Source organism: Melopsittacus undulatus, chromosome 13, assembly GCF_012275295.1.
Source record: "Melopsittacus undulatus isolate bMelUnd1 chromosome 13, bMelUnd1.mat.Z, whole genome shotgun sequence".
NCBI lineage: Eukaryota > Metazoa > Chordata > Aves > Psittaciformes > Psittaculidae > Melopsittacus > Melopsittacus undulatus.
In genome coordinates, this window is record NC_047539.1 from 918446 (window position 1) to 938262 (window position 19817).

Below are 19817 nucleotides of genomic sequence, written 5' to 3' on the forward strand. Positions count from 1 at the left end.
CGGTGCTGTTAGAAGTATCAGTGTTAGCTCCCCAGGCAGTCATCACACAAACAAAAGCCAGCTTCCCATTTGGAGCCACAGGATCCCTTGTTTCCTGTTTATCCACCAGAAGATCCCTCTGCATCCAAGAGATGCATGTGCAGCATTTCCTCAGCATCACCCATAAGATCCAAGGGGTTTAGTTCGCCTGCTTCAAACCAGAGGCAAAGCTGCCGAGAGGCATCTCAGGATGGAGACCAAGGGTTCCCAGCATAAAGCCTTCTTCAGCTCACATCTGAGACTGCCCTCTTCCCCCCATATCATTGCAGAGCCCTTGGGTCCCCAGCCTTCCCACCTCGATGCTGAAGGAAGCAGTCATGCAGCAGGGAGCCTATGTGTTAGAGGACAACCTGAACAATCAGGAACTCTCACACCATCTGCAGCATCTTAAAGCTTCTCCATCTGAAGCTTCACCTTTTCATTTAACTTCATTAAATGGTGGCAAATGGCTTATTTTGGGCTTTCCTGCAGCCTTTTGTACTGAAACATGGACCATGTGCATTCACCTCTTCCAAATTAACACTTGATGACTTGTATGTGCAGAACGAGATCACAGTTAACATGAACACAGCCTGGATTTGGTGCTGCAGGTACCTTCATGTGATTAAGCACTTAATTACACAGCCAGTGCTAACAGCCAGGGGATGAAACCCAGAGCCTTTATAAGCAAGGGGAGTCCTGCTCAGGACATCCACCTCAACTTTATGCATCATTTCCACACAGGCTAATGTACTAACAAGGAGACAGATGGGCTGCATGCTGCCAGATGCCACTCAGTGTTAGTTTTTCTGCATTCCCCATTCAGCTATAGAGACATGCAAGACACAGTTTTCATTAGATGACTGCAAACATCAGGCCTGGGTATCATTTTGAGGCAGGGTAAAAGCCTGACACTCGAGACCAGACCAAACACCATCACATTGCCTGGTATAAAGTGGTAACTGCAGTGAGAATGCAACTACTTCCATTTGCTCAGGACAAAGTTCAGTGTCCAAGGACCTAATAACATCAACCAGATCACGCATGGACAAGAGAATGAGGAAGGAGAGGGTTAATACATCAACCATAGTGGCTGAAAGCAATACAGAAAACACCATACATCTGGTCTTTCCCACTCCTCAACCCCCAGGTTACCACATTATGCTATGACTTCAAGTGCACAGTCAGTGGCAGGATGGAGAAGACATCTGCTTTCAACAGAACACCCCTATCCCCAGGCACCACCACACCAGGGCCCTGGTGCTACTAAGTCAAAACAGAGCAGATCCCACTGACAGCTCGTGGCATGGAAAGGCTCCCACTGCAAGAGATCTCATTTGCAAGGCAAGACCATTTCATGTTTAACAGGAAAATCTACTCTGAAAGGAGCATTGAAAAGTGGCACTTTCATCCCCCCCAGACACACTCCTGTGTGTATTTAGTACTGTATCCACAGGCTTGGGTGACAACAAGCAAACCTGTATTCTGCTGCCACAGGAGGCAATGTCTGATTCAACCTGCAGCCCCTCCTTTCCCCCCAAAACAAGGCATCACAATCATTCTTTAGCCTGAAAACCACCTGAGCTTTTGTTAACAGAGCCATGCTAAAAAAGGTGCTGTTTAAAACCACACATCACCTCACTCCTCCCTTTGGCTTTACAAAGTAGGAGCAAGTAACAGGTAGGACTGAGCTTGATCAATGTGCTCCCCCATGGCAGAAAATGAGTACCCAGCCCTCAAATAAACCCTCTCATTTTGAGAGCCTCAGGACCAGCTCTGATGAGAAAAGCAGTTCCTAAGGCTTGACCATCCCATTCTCCCCCACATTTGCTATTGTTTTTGGGTCTAAAACCTTAAATACCAGCAGCACTGAAGGCTCTGCCTAAAAACTGACAAAGGAGAGGAAGTGCCACGGAAAGCTCAACCACTTGGTTGCTCACACAACCCTATGGACAGAGCAAGGAAAGCAGAGCTGGATCCTTACCTGCCAGGGCCTGGTTCACCTTGCTGGGTTTGGGCATCTTGACAGGCAGGGCTGGGGCACTGGAGAGGAAAACAAAGAAACAAGCTCAACAGCACAACTCCATCACCAAAACAGCCAATGCAGCAATGCACTGATCCCTCCTGGGTAAATAACAGGGATTCATTGCTCTGATGAACCCCAGCTGAAACACCCACCCAGGCACTGGTCCAGCACCTACATTTAAGGAGCCCAGAGCTACCTAATAGGTTTATGCATCTCTAAAGTGGATTTCAGACCTGTGTAGTTGTATGCAGCCCCATCTCTTCCTAGCTGGATGATGGTCTTGGGGCATGTTGGCAAACCCTGTTGTCAGCTCATTGCTCTGATTCTGTGATGCTCCCATACAGAGCTTCCTGTGAGCAGCTGATCATGGAATCAAATCTTCCAGGTAACTTGGTGTCCAGCCAGAGAAACACTGCCCACCAGAGCATAAACCCCCATGCTGTATGAGAGGTTGCAGCTGTACAGATCAAAGGAAGCAAGAGCATCCCCACTGCTCTCCAGATGGGGCAACTGAGACAGGGAAAGGCCAAGAAGGAGCTGTAGACCTGGGATGAACAGAATGGAGCCCTGGGCATCCAAGGGCTTAATGCAAGACGTGGGAATGAGGAGGAAAGACTGAAAGAGACTTTTGGCACCAACCTTCCTTTGGAAATCAAGAGGATTTGGACATCAAACATGCTCCTCAGGCTCCTAACCTACTTGTTTTGGCAGCAGTTCCCAGTACTGGCAGCTGTACTCCAAGTTAGGTTGGGATATGTGGGCAGCCAGGGCCATGCAATTAGAATGGCAGGAATTAGGAAGGAACAGATGAGCATGAAAGCTGCTGAGGGGGTCAGGAGAAGAGAAAGCAGCCTTCATCTACATGAGCAGAGCAGGAACGTCTGATATTCAATAGACTGGCACTGAGAAGTCACCCACAGACTTCATCTCAGGTGGTGTATGTGTCTGGGATGGATGCGGGCTCATGTGCATCACTGCAGTTAATACATGATGCATTCAGACAACCATCTCCAAGGTCCCCCCAAATTACATCAAACCTTGCCAGCTTCTTAGGAACTCAATTAGAGACTAAGGTGGTCAAGTGCCTAAATGCCATCCACTGTCCAGGGGGAACCTAATCCTCTCCAGCTGGGATGCAAGTGGATTCCTCTACTGTGCCCATAAGAGCTTCCTAGAGAGAGGTCCTTCCTTTCAGCCTTGCTGAATTCCATGGCAATGAGCAGAGCTGAAGAGATCTGTCCTCACAACAGGGACCCATCCCCACCTCCCTCCTCTCCTACCTGCTGCAGTTTGAAACGGGCTCCCAACCACACACGTGCTGAGCTTGCTGAAGAACCCCCAGGGCAAGGACGCAGGGCTTGATGCTGCACTGAGAGCCTGGCCAAGAGACAGGCTCTTCCAGGCCCTTTAAAACCTCCCCAGACCACAGAGGTTTCCCTTCTGCCTCTTTCAAAGACTGTGTTTTCCCTTCTGCTGCCCCTCATTTTGCAACGTCAAATGATGCAATGGGTTGTTCTCACTATGGCCCAATTCAAACCCACTGAACACAGTGGAAATCCTCCCTCTGGTTTCAAATCACATGCTGTGACTCCTCTTTATGAGTTTTCTCTTTCTGATTCAGCCTCTTTCTCAGGTGTTTTCCTCCTTTCTCTGTCTCACCCCTTTGCTTCATGTCTGCTCCTATGATCCTCTTCAGATCCAGTAGCAGTGCTGCTCCCTCTCCAGCTGCATTCAAAGAGGGGTTTTGAGAACCAGATAACATAAAGGAACTCGAGAACTGCTCCCCAGGATCACAGAGGCACTGGACTCCCTTCCCTCCTCCAACTGAGCAGCCAAGAAGCCAACATGATGCTGGGCACCCCTTAACCCAGCCTGTATCCCTGCACATGACTGATACTGAGGAGCCTGTGCTTCATCATCACACCACGAAGCGCAACAGCCACCTTGGGTGCTTTCACTTCCCCACGGAAGGCAAAACCACAGCAGAGCCCAAAGCTGAACCTTCTGCTGTGCCAGGAGAGCAGATGGGCAGTGGGGGATCCTTCCAGGGGGCTGAGGGTAAAGGTAGCAAACCCAGGGCTGCTCTGGGAAGGGATTTACTGGTGATTCCAGAAGACCACTAGAGAAATTGTTCATTCATTTCCAAGTCACCAAGGAATTAGAGCTTCTACAGACTTGTCCTGGTTTCAGCTGGGATTGATTTTATTCCTGCTAACTGTGTTTTGGATTTACTGTGAGAACAGAGTTGGTAACGCACGGATGGTTTAGGTGTTGCTGAGTGGTGCTTACACCAAGTCAAGGCCTTTTCAGCTCCTCATACCATCCTGTCAACGAGGAGCAATTGCATTGAGCATCACTAGGTTTGGATATTATAATTCTTTTCATCATCATGGTTATTATTATTGTTGTTTTACTATTATTATTTTCCTTCCCTTTTCTGTCCTATTAAACTGTCTTTGTCTCAATCCATGGATTCTATTTCCTTCTCCTTCCAGTTCTTTCCCCCATCCCATTGCAGGGGCAAGTGAGTGAGTGGCTGCATGGTGTTTAGCTGCCTGCTGGGTTAAACCACGACAGAAGTGAGGAGAGCCCTTGAGATTTACACAGGGAAATAGATAAGCAACTGATGCACTTGCAAGCAATCCAGTGTTGGAAGCTGCAACTGCACTGCAGATGAATTACTCTCCATCAGCTCCGAAACAGTCGCTGATGGGCTGCACCCCTGGTGTGAAGGCAAAGTGTGCCAGCTCTGAGTGCTGGAGGCTTTTTAAGCCAACTGATGCGATGAAGGAGAAACCAAGTACTTGTTACTCCACGTGGCTGCACACAGGCACGTTCAGTTAGCAGCATCTCAGCTAACGTCACTGTAGGATGGGCTGACCCATCCGCCTGACACTGTGCACGCTGTGATTCCTCTGACATCCATAGAAAGCCCAGCTGTGAGGCTGATGAAACCAAGGGAAAGGCACAGTGTGTGGAGGTACCTCTGCCACAGCCCTGCCGGGGCACATCTGCAGCCACAGGGCAGGGGAGGAAGTGTCGTCACGTCAGGAAAGGTGCAGAAACGCCACTGGCAGCCTGCCCTGCGTCTGAAATGGGGCTTTTTGGAGGAAGAGGTGAGAAGGAACGAGATTGCTGTCGTAGTATAACATGGGCTGTGCCCCAACTCCGAAAGCAAGGTGCCAGCAGCACGAACACACGTGTTTAACCCATCAGCTCAGACCCAAACTACTCCAGCATCCCCATGCCAGTGCTGGCTGCGTGGGAAAAGCTGAAGCCAGGCCAGGGTATGGTCCTTTTGACTGACTCAACCCAGGCTCAGTGAGGAGATAACAGGATGCAGGCAGGGCAGAGGGGGTCTGGGGTGAGGGAGATCTGGAGAGCATCAGTGCAGAGGGATGGAAGGGATCCAGGGGGACGCCTGCTCCTGCCCACAGGGGACATTTCTACCCTGTCAGTGCCTTTGGGTCCCAGCCAAACGTCCAGGCTGTGCTTGCAGCACCTGAAAGTCAATGCCTGCATTCCCTGAATGTTTCCTGGGATTGATTCCTCCTCTCTGGTCCAGTTTTGTCCTGCAGCTCCTGCTCTCCCACTGCTCTATGTGCTGGATGTGACTGAGCTCACAAGGGATCACGAGGCTGTGAAGGGGATGCAAAATAGACACTGTCCTCAAAGATTCAGCAAGGGGATCCCGATGAGGTTTCCCATCAGCAGCTTCCAGGCAGTCTGCTCTGGGGACAGGCAGGGCAGGCTGTATTTCAGCATGACAAAACCACTCACTTCTCCTTGATTTCAAGATCCTGCAACACCAGTGAGACAGCAAAGCACAAGACCAAAGAGGAAGCTGCTACTTCAAACACTGGGCAGCCAGGTTGGAGCTGAGCATCACCTAAGCTAAACATACCCTAATGGACATACCTAATGGAGCAGAAGTAGGGAAGTCTGAGTTGTTACTCACCCTCTTCACCTGATACAGCCCTTTCTCCTCTCCTCTCTCCATTCACACCAGCCAAAAGGCCACACATTCCTATACTGCAGCATCTTTGTATCCCTCTTGACAACCAACACTTCTCTCAGATTAGGGCTGCACCCAGTTAATGTGAGGCACTCAAAGATCTAATCCCCTTCTCAGACTTGAATGTCAATGCCACTAATGACCATACAGCAGTTTCATCCCTCCTTTCCTTCTCAAGGTGCCAAACCTAAGACCAAACTCCTCTACAGAAGACCCTTTGGGTGCAATGCATGCAGCCATGTGGATCATGGCTTTGCTCCTGGCACCAAGCAGAGGAGATTTCCCTGATCCTACTTGGGAAGAGTGCCTGGCAGTGGAACCATGACGGCTCACAGAGGGCTGAGGACAAGTCAGAATGGGCCCAGCATGGAGCAGAATGTCCTTCACACCCCCAAGGAGCTCATGGGTGTGCTTATGGACAACGCTGAGAGATACACAGGAGGAGAGAGGAAAAGGAAAGGCCCTGCCCAAGTTCTGATTCCTCAGTTACACCTCCAGATCCTATAAAACATTCACTGTGGGTCATTCCCCATAGAGATTTGGGGGTGCAGCACCAGATCCTTCTTAGGAACACCACAACACTCCAATCATCCTTCCCCTGTCCCCCCATTACCCATGGTCTTAAATCAAACCCAACCCTCCAAGCTGCCTGCCTTATTTGTAGGCACAACCTAGACCAGCACCAAAGCCAATGCAAGCTCAGAGGGGCCAGCAGAGCTACAGTGGGGATTTTTCTGGCTGGGGCACTAATATATCCCCCCAAATATTGCTTCCTGCAGCTTTACCTGCTCACATAACAAGCAGGGCATTCTTCACAGCACATGGCATGCAATAGGGTAGCTCTTGCTCCAGGGATGGATGCTTCCCTGTGTGGGATGGGAAGGATCATGCCAGGAGGTGGCTGGGAGCTCCAGTTAACACCACTGATATAAGGAGCAACCCTTGCCATGACATGCTGCATCTGCAGCTCTCAGTGCTGTCTGTGAGACAGGCTGGCTTCATTAACTGTGTTTAATACAACGGAGGAAGCTCATGCACCAAGCAGCAGAATAACTTGCCCACATGTATTTAATGCATTAGCAGCAGAGCCAAGGATATTAGCATCTCTTTAAGCCTTGGCAAGCCTGTCAGGGTTTTCCAGTGTCTCTGACCCCTCCAGAGCACAGGGAAATTAAACCTGCATTTTGAAGTGCTGGAGTTTCACCCCCTCCAACATCCACCCCCCAGCAAGCAGGAAATCCATTCACTCACTGCCAATGCCACAGAAGCCCAGGCATGCCTGTGCTGCACTAACAGCACCGGGGGGCTGTTCCGGCCTGCCTGTTAGAAGTAGCTGTCACCACCACACAAGGAGTTAGGCAGCTTTCCAGGAGGAACTACAGCTCTCTCAGCTCCACAGGAGAGATGTTTGCTTCAGCGCTGCCCATTTTAGCTGCCTCCCCTAAACCAGTTGAGGGTACCTGACTGCACCGTGGGTCAGGCTCTCCCTGAGAGCTTTTGAGCCCTTCCTGCTCCAAGGCAGGAGCTGGGGCATCCCTGCAAGCTTTATGAAGACAAGCACTTCTGTAAACCCAAGTAATCTGCTAGGGCTGCTTCAGAGCCAAAAGCTGCAGGGTGAGCACAACCTTTATTAGACACTGGAGAATCCACCGTGGCTCACTGCTTCCTTCCCTTCGATCCACACAGGAATTGCACATCACAGCCAAGAGGAATGCTGGATGCAGACAGAAACTCATATAACATAATTAGTGCAGGATAATTAGTGCTTCATCATCACTGCCACAAAGGCTGCAGGAGTAATAAGGGCAGCAACTGGGAGAGAAAGGAATTAAGCACCAGTCCAAGCGCAGCTGAGGTGGGAAGATGGGGAACCTCAGGGGTAAAACAACCCAGGAATGTTGTGGGCTTGGGAATGAAACGAAGCACATTGTTAGAGCTGGCTGCTCAGGTTTCCCCTCATTCACAGAAATGGGAGTATTTTGTGCTGGAACATGGGTTTCACAAGCGTGCGCCTGTAACCCCAGCCAGGAGCTATTACACCCACCCAGCAGCACTCCCAGCACAGGGGTGACAGGGAAATGCTGTCAGCTGGTGCTGACAAAGCCCTTTCACATACAGCACTATAGTGGAAGATAGAGATTGCTCCCCTGTGTACATGTACGTCTGGCAGGGAGAGGGGAGAGCACTCCTGGGCAAAGCTAATGCAAAGGACTGGAGATCCAGACATCATCCGTCACCCACGAAGAGCTTCCAATGCACATCTTTGTTCTGCCCTTCTCTGGCATCCTTTTGGGTGATGCCCCAGCTGCTGCCTCCCTCCAGGCTCAGCACATGGCCATGGGTTGGATCTGTGAACCACACATGCTCCCATGGTGGGTAGGGAAAAGAGAGGCTTCCATAGATACCGCTAGTGGAAAACATCAGGGTTAAGGACCAGAAAGGGAGCTGTAGACACAAAGACCATCCTGCCTGCTCATATTGCTAGTGCACCCCATGGATCTCAGAGGGGTCGGTATGGTTCAAGGTATCAAAGGAAGGGGAAAGTGAATTACCAGTTTGGTTTTCTAAACATCTTCACAATGTTCTCCTTAGGGAGAAGACCCTTGTTAAGTGCTCTGGGACAGAGAGGCTCCTATGTAACAAAGACCTGAGCACAGAAGTCATAGTCGTTTAGGTTGGAGAAGACCTTTAAGACCATCAACTCCAACCATTACCCCAGCACTGCTATGTCCACCACTAAACCATGTCCTTCAGCACCACATCTACACGTCTGTTAAACACCCCTGGGGATGGTGACTCCAGCACTGCCCTGGGCAGCCTGTGCCAGTGCCTGATACCCTTTTGGTGAAGACATTTCTCCTGCTCTACATGCACAGTATTTCAAGGTGAATTGGGGTCTGTACCTGACTCCATTCGATGCAGACAGTCCTGTGCTGGGGCCCCCCACTTGAGGCAAAGCCCAGGTGCTCTGTGCATTGAGTCTTGGTGTTGACCTTGCTCCAGACAAAGTCGGTTTGTTATAGGGCACGAAGCCGACGCTGGAATTGCTTACGGATGCTGTCCTGCCCTGATGAGCAGCAGAAGCATTGGGAACATTTATCATGGAGTGGCGGTAGCGCGTGGTGATGGGACCAGTCCCGCTGGTTAGCCAGCACTGCTGGCAGGAACAGGCCAGGCCGGTGTGAAGGGGTGTTGGGGAGGTTGTCACCGGGTACGGGGTGTCCAAGCGCCGCTGCACGCTGCGGCGGAAGCTGGTGTTCTTGTTGGTCTGCACTTGAGCCACGACGTCAACGATGTAGTTGTAGCCCAAGGATTTGAGGTCTACCTGCTGGTGGCTCTTGGCACGGGCCTCCTCCAGGAGCACACAGACCTTCATCTCGTAGGGGGACCATCCACCTTCGTCGTTCTGCCATTCCCAAATGATGCCCTGCCCGGCTGCAGAGTCTCCAGGGAAGAGATGCCTGCGGACGGCGCGCATGGTCCCTGTGCGGGGAGAGGGGGAGAGGGTTAAACCATCTGGTGAGCAGAGAATCATGGGATCACTGAAGGGTTTGGGTTAGAAAGCACCTTAAGATCATCCAGTTCCAACCCCTGCCATGGGCAGGGACACCTCACACTAAACCATGGCACCCAAGGCTTCATCCAACCTGGCCTTGAACACTGCCAGGGATGGAGCATTCACAACATCCTCAGGCACCCTGTGCCAGTGCCTCAGCACCCTCACAGTGAAGAACTTCTTCCTTATATCCAACCTGAACTTCCCCTGTTGCAGTTTAAATCCATTCCCTCTTGTCCTATCACTGCAGTCCCTAATGAAGAGTCCCTCCCCAGCATCCCCATAGCCCCCCTTCAGACACTGGAAGCTGCTCTGAGATCTCCATGCATCCTTCTCTTCTCCAGGCTGAACAGCCCCAATGCTCTCAGCCTGGCTCCATACAGGAGCTGCTCCAGCCCCTGATTGTCCTCATGGCCTCCTCTGGACTTGCTCCAAGAGTTCCAATGGGGATGTTGTCTCAGGGACTCATTTCTGCACAGATCTGTGGTGTCTACATCAGGGTGGCTTCCTCACCTCTCCCACAAGAAGGGCACTAGCAGGCTTTGTCTTCCCAACAGGACTGGGTTTGCCCATGAAGCACAGAGAAACGCAACATCCCCATCCCCGAGATCCCTCTGCCAAATCTGACTGTGGGCTGGCAACAGCTTCAAAAGCTGCTGGGAGGAAGGGTGGGAAAGGAGGGAAGGGGAGAGGATGCAGAGACAGACACACCCCAGCACAAAGGCACAGCGAGCACAGATGCCTTCCTGACGTTAAAATGGAGTGAAAATAGAAGTAAATCAGGCTGAAGCACAGATCTGGTTTAAAAAAACCCCAACTCCCACAGCCTTGACAACAGGGTAACTATAGAGACCATCGGGAGCGTGCGTAAGGGGCTGAACACCCACTCTGCTCCACACGGGTCTGGGTTATTTTGCTCTCGGAGGAGCAGGTAAAGTCCTGTGAGTGGAAGAACAAAGACTTTGAGAGGGACAGGCAGAGCCAGCTCCTGCAGGCTGGCAGGGAGAGCAGGACTGGAGAGGAGATGAGGAGTGATGTGGAAACTGGAGAGAGCAGCTGTTCACATAAAGGAAGAGAAATGAAAGCAGGCACTCGACTGTTGCGATGCTGCTGACAGCAACAGCAGGAGCTCACAACCCCTGGAAACCTGGCTCTCCAGGGTGACTCCACTCCTCTTTCAGAAAGGAGAAGCCTAATGAGAGGGATGCAGGACAGAAACCCAGCAGCCTCTGCACACACGGCTCCTGCACCAGGGTCAAAGCTGCTTTCTCATCCTGTGCTGAGAAAGAGGAGCAGGAAATGCTGCAGGGCAAGGCTGGGGCTGCAGGAGGTGGGGTGAACAGGGGTGCAGAGAGTCCTTAGAGACAGGAGGAGCTTGGAGAACAGCACCAAGAGGTGAAACACCAAATCAAACAGCCTCTACAGAGGCCATGAGAGCTATGACACTGCTGCAGGACCCCAGGTGAAAACAGGCACGTTTACAGACATCCACTCCTAGAGCCTGTGCAGAACTGCCCTGGCTGCTGCTGAGGATATTCCACCCAACAAGGACACATGGGACTCCACATTGCTGCAGCCCAGCTGCTACCTGTGCTCAGGTTATGGCTGAATGCTGGCTGGAGCACCTCTGCTTCACGCTGCTTTTATCCCTACCCCATAGCACTGGGATACTGTGGAAAGCACTAGGACTTGACTCAAACCATAAGGGCATTAACTGCCTCCTCCCTGCTAAGAATTCAACAGCATGAAAGTCACAGCTCTGTTCCTATCACACTTCCAGGCTTTTTTGTGTACAGTACTGGTGGTTTCTGTGCAGTGCTTCAGTGGTTAGACCATAACCAGACCCTGTGCTGGGGTGCAGGTATGTCCCACATGTCATTGGGGAAAGTAGGTGAGTAAAGACAGACCTGAGCTCCAGAGGTGACAAAGGCTGTGGCTCTCTCAAAGTAAGAACGTGGCAGACCAAGGAATGGCAGGACCTGTTTCTTTGGGGAGCTGAAGGCACAGGGTATGGTCTGCCTCAGGGATGAGCAGCCAGGGAAGGTCCAGCACTTCCTCCCAATCCGCTGCTTCAGTGGTCAGAGCAGCACCAGACATCCTGCTAACTGCACAGTGAGACTCTCCAGGGTCTCCATCCAACAGACATCACCTCATCAGCACACCTGAAGAGCTATGAGCAGGCAGCAAAACACAGCAACCTCCCTGTAAGACCTGGATCCTAACAGCTCAACCATGAGCCCAGGGATTCCTGTGGGGCAAGAGCTCCCTGGGCACAGGTCAGGGCAGAAGGTGTCGGCAGAAGCAAGGAACCTTTCCCAGACAGGAATAGACACTGTATGTGGGAAAGCAGAGGAAACAGCCAAAGCAAACTCAAGTGATGACTGCTCCTATCCTGTCAAGTGCCAGAAACACAAACCCACACCTCAACAGGTAGGCAGCAGCAGGGATGACCCCTAAGCAAAAAGGAGGAATGGGGATGAGATGGGCTGGAAACACACTGCATTTAGAGATGACTGCAGAGAACCTGCTCTCAGGAGTAAGGGAACTACCACAGCTAAAGCAAGGTGTCCAAAAGCCTGGGGGACACATCTCGGAGGGGATTAGCAACCCTGCCCCTGCTCACAAGTTAAACGCAGCACAGAGAGGACTCAAGGAGCTTGCACATAACCTGTGCTTTAGGAACCAACACCAAGAGCCAAGCCACACACTTGGAAAACATCCCCCATCCCCCTGGCTGGCAGGGAAGCTGGGATTGATTCCTCTCCAGGGTGGGCAGACAGCTGTGGTGAGAGGACAAGTCCTGCTGCTCCCTTGCATTCACTCCCAGCTAATGTGCCTCGACCAGCAGCTGAAGCCACAGCTAATCCTGCCCACAAGATCCCCCTGCACAGCTGTCATTCCCTCTTGGTCCCGTTAACACTGGCTTCCTGTTATTCTGCTGGCTTCCTTTGAAGAGCCTGTTTGTCTGTCTAATAGCTAATGAGCAGAATACAACAGCCTATTTTTTGCCCCGTTTCCAGATTTTTCATGGGGATGTTTCCTGCAGAGATTCTTTCCTCCTGCACATAACAAAGGTCAGTTGGCTGCTCGCTCAGAAAGCTTCACAGTTAAGACAAGAGCCCTGCAGAGAGAAAAAGCTTTGCTCAGAACTGGGCCACTGAAAGGGGATATGAGTGTTTGCAATAGTCACATTGCAGAGCGCACAGGTACCTGGGGAGGGAGGCTCACTGAGCTGATGAGCATCCCTCTGCATCAGTGGGAAACACTGCAGGAGAGCTGGGAAGTGGAATCAGCCCTTTTGGTTATTAACAACTCAATCCCAGATCTTGTCCAAGGAAAGACTAGGGCATGCCAGGCAACATCATTCCCAAATTGTACTGGGCTGTCCCCCAGAGATGACCAGTTCTGAACCACCCTGCGATGGACAATGGGCTAAGTGATTTGAGATCTTTCACAAGGGTCTAATGTGGTACGAGCTCTAAAGAGATACAGAATAAGGATGTCCCATTCACAGTGGGACACATCCTTCACTCTCACCAAACTGGGCCACTCAACAAGTCTGGAAACAAGCAAGAAACAGCCACTGGTGCCCATTCTGGTGGGTCTATCCCGTACTGCTCAAGCAGGACTCAAACAGGCCATGCTGAGCAGACCTGCCATGAAGAAACCTCCTCACCCATGACACCACTGGAAAACCTAATCCTAAGGTCACGAAGCCAGAATAAAAACACGGATGCAGCTGTGATGACTGCTCACATTTGCTCCAACCACTTCCCTTTCCTTTAGGAATTGCCCAATCGTGCAGTTGATTCAAGATACTGCTCATTTATTCTTTCAATTGGCAAGAAACCAGCACGCTGCCCATCTCTAAAGCTTGGGGTGATGCTTGATTGTGCCCTGGGGTGATGGGAGAGATGCTGGCGAAGGAGAAAGCGATGCATGGAGAATCTTCCACAGCAGCCATTCATTCAGGGTGTGTAATCTGGGATCTCCCTGGATTTTCCAGACATGAAGAGCACGCATTCCACCCCTGCCCTCTTCCTCAGCTACAGCTGCTCAGCACATCTGCAGCAGAAGAGGCCAGGAGTCATCAAATCCTGAGCTGCCTCAGTGACCCCAAGAGAGATGAGAATGAAAATTAGGTCTCAGTCCTGCTGTGAAGCCCTTCCATGGGAGGAAGCAAGCCAGCCTTGTGCACACCAGTGTGGGGAATGTTCTGCTGCAGCATCACGGCGCTCTGCGGGGGCTGCAGGCTTGCGCAAAGCAGCTTGTGCGGGGCGGCATGCCAAGGTAAAGCAGCTGGCACTCCAGTTGTAGAGGGAACAAGGGAGGAGATTGGGAACGAGAGGGTTTGAAGCCTAAGAAAAGGCCCTTTTTACATCAGTGGTCTTGAACGGGTGGGAGCAGGAAGAAAGTTTCCAGCTCTGAGAGCTAAGTGAGCTGCAGGGGTCCTGTGATGAGGTTCCTTGAGAGGAAGCAGCACCACTGATTCATGCCAGCTAATACTGATGTTCTCATGTGCCAACGTGCTGGGTGGCAAACAGCATCAGCAGAGAAGCAGATATAGAATCATAGACTGGTTTGGGTTGGAAAGGACCTTAAGATCATCCAGTTCCCACCCCCTGCCATGGGCAGGGACACCACACACTAAACCACCCCTCAAAGCACTGCCCCGCTGTGGCAGCACACAGCAGAGCTTTGTAGGGCTCTCCTACACATAACGGGGTCCCACTTGTCTCCAAGCACACCAGCAGCCTCATCAAAACCCCGGCATGGGCAGGGGAGCTCCCTTACCTGTGTCCTGACGGAACTGCGTCAAGCTTGGGATGTCGATGACATAGGGGGCCAGGACAGGATCCGCATGTCCCAAAGGGATGCTGCTGACGAGCCCCGATCCTGAGCGCCGGCCCTTCTGCTGGGAGGCCTGAAAAACCTGTTCAATGTAGCTGCAGACATTCCCTCTGTACGGCCTCCACCTGCCAAACTCATCCTGCCATTCCCACACTGCCACCACTGGGGAATTGCTGCCATGTCCCGGGGCAGAAGGGAGTCCGGATGGCCCAGCTGAACTGCTTCCTGCTTCCTGAGCTGCTGCCATGCTCCTCCCCGAGCTGCAAGGGGCAGCTTCACACCATCTTCTTCTGGTGCACCTGCAGCGAGAAACAAAGAGAGCTCATAGGGCTGAGAATGAAGCCCCAAATCCACCCCACCCTGCATCCAAACCCCACAAGCCAATTGAGAGAGGGGAACAAGTGCACAGAAGATGCTTGCTATGCATTTAGGAGACTGAAGAGAGGTGGACTGGCCTCAGAGCCCTCTGGCTGAGGGCAGATGGGCTATCACCTCCCACTCCCTGCCAATGCTAGCAGCTTCTCTGGTTAATTTGGAGCAAAAACTCTAAGGACACTGCTGTCCATAGCTTGCAGCACCAAACACCACCGGAGTCACTGCAGATGTGCACAGAACCAGCCCACAACCACTGCTGACCACCGGCAGGGAAATCCCTAAACCCTGACCCAGGTTCAGACACACACTAGCCAGAATCATGCCAAGGCCACCCCAGACCTGTCCCCACTCACACTGCTTCTGGCAGCATTACACTGACCACCCTGATGTGAGATATCAGCTTGGGAGCAGGAGCTCCCCAGGCACATGTGTACATGAATGACTCGGTTATACAAGTGGTGCCCAAACTCTTCTCACTGATCTGAGCTCTCACTGATCATCAGCTCCATCCAGGCTTCTGACCAGGCAGTTCTGATCCAGGGTCAGCCCCTTGACTCCTTCTGTGCAGCACTGTATGTGCACACAAAGGCAGAAGGCAATTCTTTATGTACAGTCTGCATATCACAGTAGTGCATACACTGAGCACAATCCAAGTGCAGAATGGATGGGAAGAAGCACAGAAGCACTGGGAGGAACACAGGGTGTAATAAACAGCCTGTGCTGAAGGCAGTGATTTAGCAGGTCCTTAAGATTGCACTACATGTAGCTGCAGCTTCTCAGGTTGGAAAACAAGGAACATCTTGAAACAAGGAACAATCTGCATCAACAAAGACTCAAGCCAAAGACTAAAGCCATGAAGAGATGATTTAGGGAAGAAGAAAGAATGGAGTAAGAGTCTCAAGACATCCAGGTAAAGACACAAAGGCAGTGAATAAATCCTAAGGACTCAGAGACAGGATACAGAGACAAGAGACCACTCAGCCTCATACGGATGCAAACCCATGAAGCCATTGCATGATCACCAAGCTGCCCGAGACACCATAAGTCTGATACGTGGCATTCCTTGCCTGCTTTGTCATTGCAAGGAATCTATCCCGACCATCTGGACACACGTCTTGGTGCCCATATGCTGGACAACCCCATGTTGTTGCTCAGGAGCAGGTGGGTATGACTGTGAATGAGTGCAATTCATTTTGTTTCAGAACAGTCACCTTCTCCCTCCTCAGGTCTCCATCAGTGACTGCTCACTTAACTCCCAGCAGGCAGCTAGGAGCTTCCTTCCCATCCAATGGAAAAGCTGAGGTGCCCAAGAGGCAGAGCAGCAGTGGGTGGCTTCCACTGGAGGATGCCATCTGCAAGGAGAATGACATCCCTGCCGGATGGGGAAGATCCCACGCTCCGTGGAGCATCCCATCCATCAGGCTCCTGTGGCTTGTTAGCTTAAAAAAGCAATAGAAGAAGAGCAAGAGGCGAAGAGATGCACCCACACGTCTGCATTCATGAGAGGAAAGCTACACGTTCACCAGGCATTCGGTGTAAATGGGTTTATGAGCTGCTCTGAGAGTTCTACACAACACCCCCAGCTCAACTGGTGCTGGTGACAAACCACTCCAGGGCACCAGGAGACCCTGCTCTCCGCAATGGATCTTCCCCATGGAATTCATTCTTCCCTAACACACCGACAGTTATCTTACTGCTCAAGCCAGCCAGTTAAAACCTGAGGTGTCAAAGCCAGCACCTGCCTCTGACAGTTCTCCTTATGGCACGTTTCACACCAACACATCTCCTCCAAAGGGGTTCGGCCTGGACCAGCACAAGTCAAAGCAGAGCTGCAGGGTTCTCTGTCCTACCCACCTGCACGAGGTGCTCTGACCCCAAAGACAGAACCAACACCTTTCTCCCCCCAAAGCTGTTGTCACCAAATACTCATCTGCCCATGCTACAGATGGGGACAGCAGAGGGAAGCTGCTCGGATGGAGTCAGCGATTCGTTTTCCTTCCTCTTTGAAGCACAGCAGCAGGAACTGGAAAAAAGAGAGCATCCCAGCGGAAAAGCTGCCTCCTTCACGTACCCCCTCCTCTCACTGGGACACTGGCTGGGTGACAACAGCCTACTGCTCATCCCGGGGAGCTGCGATGCTCTGAATCCCAGGCCACACACAAAGGTACCGGGGCTGGCTGCACGTGAGCATCGCGTGCTCCGATATTCACTTCCCCATCAGAGTGGAAAACCATTTCCTTCTCTGGGAATGCTGCTCCAAAGGCGCGAGGGGAGGATTTCAGCCTCCTGCCAGTTCTCCATGCTCCAGCCAGCAGCTGTTTGCACGGATTGGGAAGTGAGGAATGTGGGACAGCTTCAGTACGCCACAATAACGCAAGCCCCTGAGTTAAGGCATAAAGAAGGGGCCTGAAGTTGCAGTTCCTTTCCCCATTCCATGAATCCAGCAGCACACCAGAATTAAGAGCTGAGGAATTCAATCCCAAAGCTGCTCAAACAGCTTTCCCTTGGGCTGCCATGTGTGTCACAGAGCTGTATAGAGATGTGTTACCCATCCCACTTGACCAGCACTGCGTTTGGGATGCTACCAGCTGCACCAGCTCTTCACACTGGCTCTATCCTTGGCAGCTTAGTGTCCCAGCGAGGGTAACTACATGTCTTTCCTAAAATCCCATGGACTATAACACATCACCTGGAGCTTTAAAAATGCCTTGAAAAGCTCCAAGTCATCCCAACCACTGACAGTGTTTATTCAGCAAACAGTCCTGGCTCCAATTAGAAATCCTGTGTGAACCTTGCTCCAAATGAAAACCAACCCCTGACAACTTGAAATGCAACCTTCAATATTCCAGCCAAGTGCCCTCCACTTAGGAGGGAATTCAGAACAGGGCTCAGATCTTCTATTTGGATTGGTTTGGGTGTATTTTGACCCCAGGACAACCTCTGTAGCCTTCACCCACATGGCTCAAATCAGGGACTTGGACAGGAAAGGAACTGGGTGAGTTTCAGTTGTGTTTCCCAGCAGATTCCCTCCCTGCTCCTCAGGCTCCAGCCAATGGCAGTGAGAAAGCTGGGGAGGGGCAGGTGGGAAGGAAAGCTGAATCCCAAACCTGTTCTGCTTCCCGAGAGCCGGATTCTCCTCCGCTTTGAATCCAAGATCTTGGCACTTCGTGGCTCTGAAAACACCAGATTCCTTTCCCAGTGCCTGAACTGTGACCAGCACTTGTACCCCAGCAAGAAAAGGCCTCAGGAGCTGTGTTAAGGAAACACAAATCACCAGCTCCGTAACACAAACTTGCCAGCACTCAGCTTAGAACAGAGTGCCCAGGGGGGATCTGTCAAGTGCCACTAACACAGCGTAAGAGGCAGGACCAGGAGGGCTACAAAGAGCCCATGGGAAAGGATTACACATGGATTAGGAACGCTGATAAAGCACAGGGAGGCAGCGGGGCTGTAACAAGCCCATGACCCTGTGCAGGGGCATGACTGGGGCAGCATCACAGGTACCCTGTGCCTCCCTTCACCCAGCCAGAGCGCTCCTGAACTGCCGGCATCATCCAACCCGCATCCCTGGGCCCTGCACAGCCAGAGCTGTGAACACAGTGACAGGGACCAACAGCGGCAACAGGGTCCAAAGCTCCTGCCGGGTACCTCCCATCCACGAGCACCCAACACCATCAGCACACAGCGGGAGCACCACCGGAGCGGCGAGGAGGGCACGGGAGTAATCCAAGCACACGGGTCCGTCCGTCCTGCCTTCTTCAGCCTCCGCTGACCCTCGGCTGCGGTTGACAGCCGGGAAGAGCAGAAGACAACACCCGACAGCTCCCAAACCTGGCCTCCTTCCATCCAAAACAAGCAGAGAGCTCCCTTTGGAAGGGAAAGTAAAGCCCGAAGCAGAACAAAGCGCTCTCCTCAGCAGGCACCGAGAGCTGCGGCAGGTACACCCGACACGGGGCCGCCCCAGCCCGCACCCGCTGCCCCCGCACTGCCCCTCAGCACCGGGGCTCTACTGACTTACGGGGACAGCGCTGGGCTGTGGGGCTCAAACCCGGCCGGGCCGGCTCCGGGACAGGCCCGGCCCAAGGGAGCCGTGAGCGGGGCCCAACCGGCAGCACCGGCACCGGCCCCGGCCGCGAGGGGAACCGCAGGCCCCGCTCCGAGCAGCACCAGGCTGGGCCCGGGGCCGGCCGCGAGTCCGGACCGGTCACTGCCGGCTGTGACGGGCCCGGTGAGGCCGCACACGGGGAAGGGAACGGAAGGGTCCGGCCGTACCGCGCTGCCCGCCCCGGCCCCGGCCCCGGCCCCGGCCCCGGCCCCGGCCCCGGCCCCGGCCCCGGCCCCGCCGCCCCTCACCCGAGTCCCGGCGGCTGCTGCTCCGACAACCGGCGCTTCCCGGCCCCTGGCGGCGGCACGAACTGCGCATGCGCCAGAGGGAGAGGGGCGGGGCGGGAGTGAGTGACAGCGGGAGCGACACCATGGGTGGGACTGTGAGGGTGTGAGTGTGTGATAGTGTAATAGTGTGTGTGATAGTGTGTGTGTGATTGTGTGTGACTGTGTGTGTGTGAGAGTGTGTGTGTGTGATTGTGTGTGAGCGTGTGTGTGTATGTGTGAGTATGTGTGTGACTGTGCATGAGTGTGATTGTGAGTGTGTGACTGTGTGTGTGTGAGAGAGTGAGTGACAGCAGGAACAACAACGTGAATGTGACTGCATGTGTGTGTGACTGTGTATGTGTGTGCGTGTGTGTATGCCTCTGTGTGTGTGAGTGACTGACAGCAGCAGTGACACCATGTAAGTGTGTGTGTGATTCACCCAGTCCCGTCACAGTATGCACTGTAAAGTAAAGCACAAACCTTCATTGGCGCTGGGAGCACTTGGGGCTTCAAACCCCATCCACATCCCCAAGGCACGGTAAATTCCAGGGGGATTTTATACCTTGCATCCTCATCTTGATACAACTTTATCTGAAGCATCCACA

General features: G+C 52.5%; 1 protein-coding gene across 4 annotated transcripts in view; it reads right to left on the reverse strand.

The window, feature by feature from the left end:
• Positions 1-19245, reverse strand: part of DTX2 (deltex E3 ubiquitin ligase 2) — a 33429-nt gene extending 14184 nt beyond the window's left edge. For all 4 annotated transcript variants that reach the window (XM_034068748.1, XM_034068751.1, XM_034068750.1 and 1 more), the window contains exons 1-4: positions 19195-19245; positions 14410-14765; positions 8963-9542; positions 2003-2061 (exon numbers count right to left, since the gene is read on the reverse strand). In XM_034068748.1, the coding sequence (XP_033924639.1) occupies positions 2003-2061; positions 8963-9542; positions 14410-14713 (943 nt within the window). In that variant the 5' untranslated portion in view covers positions 14714-14765; positions 19195-19245. The remainder of the gene's footprint in view (positions 1-2002; positions 2062-8962; positions 9543-14409; positions 14766-19194) is intronic.
• Positions 19246-19817: the final 572 nt, after the last annotated feature.